The sequence below is a fragment of the Tachysurus fulvidraco genome, chromosome 10, assembly GCF_022655615.1.
Source record: "Tachysurus fulvidraco isolate hzauxx_2018 chromosome 10, HZAU_PFXX_2.0, whole genome shotgun sequence".
Taxonomy (NCBI): Eukaryota; Metazoa; Chordata; class Actinopteri; order Siluriformes; family Bagridae; genus Tachysurus; species Tachysurus fulvidraco.
The window spans coordinates 14,001,811-14,006,810 of record NC_062527.1 but is presented as its reverse complement, the minus strand read 5'-3'; the positions used below and the strand labels follow the sequence as shown (position 1 = coordinate 14,006,810).

The window sequence follows — 5,000 nt, the reverse complement described above, 5'->3', positions numbered from 1 at the left end:
AGAGAAAAACAGAGGTAAATAGAAAAGATTCTTGTTTTATTATTAGTACTACCAATAATAACTAGATTTGTAAAGTTCGTCGTGACAAACTTTGATGTTGGCTTTGACGAGGCAAGTATTCGCAAAGGCCGGTGCTTTTTGGAGGCGAGTGGACATAAGGGTCAGTGTTACTTTTGGATGCAATTGTACAGAAAGATAGGGTGTCAAAACATTTGGACACAAGTGGAGACGAGCATGTGACCATCAGAATACACGTGAGGAAGTTCCCCTCATTGCTCTGAGTGTTTTGATATGTCACATGTCCATGTTGTAAAAAGTTTTTTGATTTTGCATATTTTGGGGCGGGGCTGCGGGACAACCAGAAGGCTTTGTTCAGAGTATCACCCTAAAGGAGCTGGCCGAGTTTGGTGTAGAGAGTTCGAAAGCTTGGTGAGTTATAAACCTCCAAAGTTTATAATGGGAGTCTATGGGGGAAAAAAGGGCCTTTTGAGACCCGGTACCGGAAGTACCGGTACTCGGATCATTAGAAAAGTAATAGCAACAAACTTCAGACCAGGGTCTAAAACATATCCGAATTTGGTGCATGTGGCTCGAAAGCCCTAGGCCGCATTAAATTTGATACATTTTTGTCTAAGCTTAAATAGGAAAACAGAATGTTGGCTTCTACAAAGCCAACATAATAAAGTAAGGTCACTGGAAGAACAGGATTTTATTATGATAAAGGGTTTTGTTTTGTTTTTTTGGTAGATTTCAGATCCGCACAATATCGCATAAACAATGGCAATAAATCGTACACAGTGGTACTTTCCTACTTGAGGGGAACAAAAACAAAGAAATGTCAAACACACAAGGCGGTGATGGTGCACTCTAAAAAAGAAACCAAGTCATTGCAAGAAGAATAAGACACCACAAATAATTTCAGTTTTCCATTTAAGAAGCATCTTTAACGCTACTCGCCAACGTGATCTGTTGCTTCAAATAATCACAAACACCTGTCTGCCAGCTCTTGTTTTTGCTTGTGCAGTGGTTAAAAAAACAAAACAAAAAAAAAAAAAACAAGACTCAAAAATTTCCTTAAAATTGTCATGAATATTCTGTGCCAAAAAAAAAGCCTTAGAAGTTCTTTAAAGCTACTAAACAGTTTTTAAACAACCTAGAAAAAGTTCAACACATTTTCTTAAGATTTTGAATTAAATACGTCTTGAGTTAAGTTCCTGAGAGATTTTCATATTTCTTTGAATCGTCTTCCATTCGCACTCGGAAATCAATACCACGCAAATCAAAGATAAAAAACATCAAATAACTCAGAGATACTTTCATCGTTTTTTTTTTTTTTTAAACACGAGTGAAGCCAGTGGAAACCAGAAGTACTGACTATCAATTTTCATCATCTGCACAATCAAGACAACATTTCTTACCACTAATAAATTACTCTCGATGAGACTGGGTGTAACCTCAAAAGGAAAGAATATCTATATATATAAGGAAACTAAGGTCCCATTTCCGTAAACTGAATTATTTTTTCCTTTATTTATTCTTATATACATAGACTTAGAAGCAATATTTCTATAGCTATTTTCTACACAGCATTAACAGAATTCGGTGTCTGGTGTCTTATCCTGAAGAGAGTTTGATGTGTACAGATTTATGTGAATCTAAATCTGGCTCAAAACCACATGCCTTAGTTCTTACCAAATTGGTTAGTTGTCTTATTTGTACTCAAAAGGCATTTCTGCATTCTGAGAACAAATAAATCCTCTCTCTGTTCCATTTTGTAGGAGAAAGATGAAAGGAAGGAGATACCTGATGTAGATATGAGAAAGAAATCCCTTCTTGAAAGATTTAGTTCAGATGAATAAGCCATGTTGTGGTGTTACTCTGCAGCTAAAGGTCAATCAAAAGTCACACCAAAAAGACAGGTTCCCTCAGTGGTTCCTGCTCTCAGGGTTATTAACTCGATGACATTGCAGTTGGAGGAGATTTGCTTTAAAAGTTTTACTGAATACCTCTAAACAATGAATAGCCAATTTTGTTACAGTCTGACGAATGTATGTTTGATCGTAACACCTCTGCCAAATAACCTCTTCATAATATATGAAGCCTTGTGTAAGTATAAGAACTTTATAATTGAACCACATCTCACATTTACCACATTTGGCAGATGCCCTTATCCAGAGTGGCTTACATTTATCTCATTTATACAACTGAGCACATGCTCAAGGGCCCAGCAGATTAGTGATCCGGATAGTAGTTCAACACCCTAACCACAGAGTTACCCCTATCATTGCCCACATCTCATTCTGATGCACTGCTGGATACTTGGTTTTTGCTGAGTTCCATTTTGCAAGTAGCTTTTCGTGCAAAGTGTCTATTAAATAAATGCATCTTAAATCTAAATGTTTTATACAGCTTACCTGAACTTGTCTGAGTATCATTTCCTTCATCATTCTTCTTTCCCAGTTCCTCACTGCAAAGAAAATATTAATTTGATTAATTTAGCTAATTGTATAACACTGTACAGCATTCAGTTACAACCTAGTCCGTATGCACCGAGTAAATATAAGCACTTAACATCTCTTACCTCACCCATTTCTTGAATATGTCATTGAGTGACACCTTCACATTTGTAGTTTGTACCTACAAAAATAGCAGAGAATCAGATTTAGTCAGTCACTTGAAATGATTCTGGATAATAGATTAAACCGAAATGATGAGAGATGATATAAATGATATTGAATACAACGTCCAACTTTGATACACTAACGCATAGTTTATTTTTTGATCTTATTCAATTTTTTGTGTAGAAAAACTATTTTCCAATAACCCAACTCAGAGAAAGAGAGAGAGAGAGAGAGAGAGAGAGAGAGAGAGAGAGAGAGAGAGAGAGAGAGAGAGATTGATGCCACAAACTGTGTTGGAACAAAATTTGCCCTCTAATTTTTCTTTTCTGGAAAAGAAAAGCTCAGACGTGTCATTCTTCAAGGGCAAAACTAATCTCAGGGGTGAGATGATTTATACAAATTAAAAAATTAAATTAAAAATAAAACAACACTGAAAGCATTATTCTAAGTCACAGTTTTTTTTCTGAAATATGCCTTGAATTGCAACAGGACAGAAACATGAACAGAAGCAGTGTTATTAGTATATACACTTAAGTTATTAGTATATAGTACACAGAAATTAGCTTGAACTGTAGTAAACCATTCATAGATCATTCATTCACTGCAATATCCTTAACTAAGCAACACTGATTGCTTAACACTGAAGCTCTGCCCATTTGGCACAATCATCGCATGTCACAAAACCCTTCTGTGATATGTGTCAAATTATATACGACTGCTTTCTTATATACATGTACAGCGGGTAAAATAAGTATTGAACACGTCACCATTTGTCTCAGTAAATGTATTTCTAAAAGTGCTATTGTGAAAATATATACAAGTGAAATTTTCACCAGATGTTGGTAACAACCCATTCAATCCAAACATGCAAAGAAATCAAACAATAGATGTCCGTAAATTAAGTTACGTTTAATAATGTTAAATGACAAAGGAAAAAAGTATTGAACATGCTTAGTGAAACATATTTAATACTTTGTACAAAAGCCTTTGTTGGTAATGACAGCTTCAAGACGCCTCCTGTATGGAGAAATGAGTTACATGCATTGCTGAGGTGTGATTTTGGCCCATTCTTCCACACAAACGGTCTTCAAATCTTGAAGGTTCCATGGGCCTCCTCTATGAACTCTGATCTTTAGTTCTTTCCATAGATTTTCAATTGGATTCAAGTCAGGTGATTGGCTGGGCCATTCTAGCAGTTTTTTTTTCTTTCTCTGAAACCAATTTAGAGTTTCCTTGGCTGTGTGTTTGGGATCATTGTCTTGCTGAAATGTCCACCCTCATGGCAGCAGATTTTTTTTGTACGCCAAGTTCCTTCATAACCCACATTAACAGGGTGGAAAGAGTGAAAACACACAAAATGTAACTCCAAGACATGTTTTCCTTCAAATATTTTTACTGTATTCAGAACCAGAACTGTCAGTACCTAGATGACCAGCATTCTAGTACAGGTTGCACAAAGAAACAGGCAGTATATCGTTAGCACGAAACACACCAAATAGGTATTAAAATGTCCATAATTATGAAACGGTGGATGAGAAAATGCTTAAAGTGTAAAGGACAACCTTAAGTCTATCATTAACTATATGTACTCTTATTGGTTCCTGAATTTTTGCTGATCCTATCTATATCTTACATATTCATTCCTGTTCCTAATTACAATGATGTTACAGAGGAATTGGTTATTGTAGGATTTACGTTAGATTTTATACAGAAGAATAATCAAAACAATTTAAGACACCAACAGCTTTAACAGGGATGCTTCTGCCAACAACTTTAGTTCTTTTACTAATTTATATGCCAGAAATCCCCTTCAAATGTGAAGGAAAGTATCGAAGCCAACTATTTCAGACATTTGACCTTGACGTAACGTTGATCAACTTTGGATCAATTCCAAAATCTAATCAGTTCATCAGCAGGTTACAATAATCATTCCATACAAATCCTATAGACAAATCAACCACCCAGACTTGAGATATCACAATAACAATGATCTCAGATGGACAGACAACAGGATTGGTTAAACATGAAACTATTTTCCTACGTTTATATTAGCTATTTTTCTCTAGTGGGTGCTGGAAGCATGAAAGTGTTTCAGGCAGCTGGACAGTAGTGGGCAATAGTGAGCATTAGTGTAAAATCATCTAGGATTTTTGGTTTAATTAAGTGGAAAAAAATACCTAATAATAACAAAAATAATTTAAAAAATATTGGCAACTAGCAAAGAATGATATGGAATTTGTTGTTTTGAATATTCTCAGTAAGTATTGCGTCTTTCCCTGAACTATAAATTGTACTATTAACGAATGATACACTGTGCAGGACATGACACATTAGAAGGTCAATTATTTTTTATTTATTAATTAATTTCTCAAAAACAAA

At 35.3% G+C, this 5,000-nt stretch overlaps 1 protein-coding gene across 1 annotated transcript in view; it reads right to left on the bottom strand.

The window, feature by feature from the left end:
* tcof1 (treacle ribosome biogenesis factor 1) overlaps positions 1 to 5,000 on the bottom strand; it is an 11,552-nt gene that overhangs the window by 5,223 nt on the left and 1,329 nt on the right. The window contains exons 2-3 of the mRNA XM_027173534.2: positions 2,582 to 2,637; positions 2,415 to 2,467 (exon numbers count right to left, since the gene is read on the bottom strand). Of these exons, the coding sequence (XP_027029335.1) occupies positions 2,415 to 2,467; positions 2,582 to 2,637 (109 nt within the window). The remainder of the gene's footprint in view (positions 1 to 2,414; positions 2,468 to 2,581; positions 2,638 to 5,000) is intronic.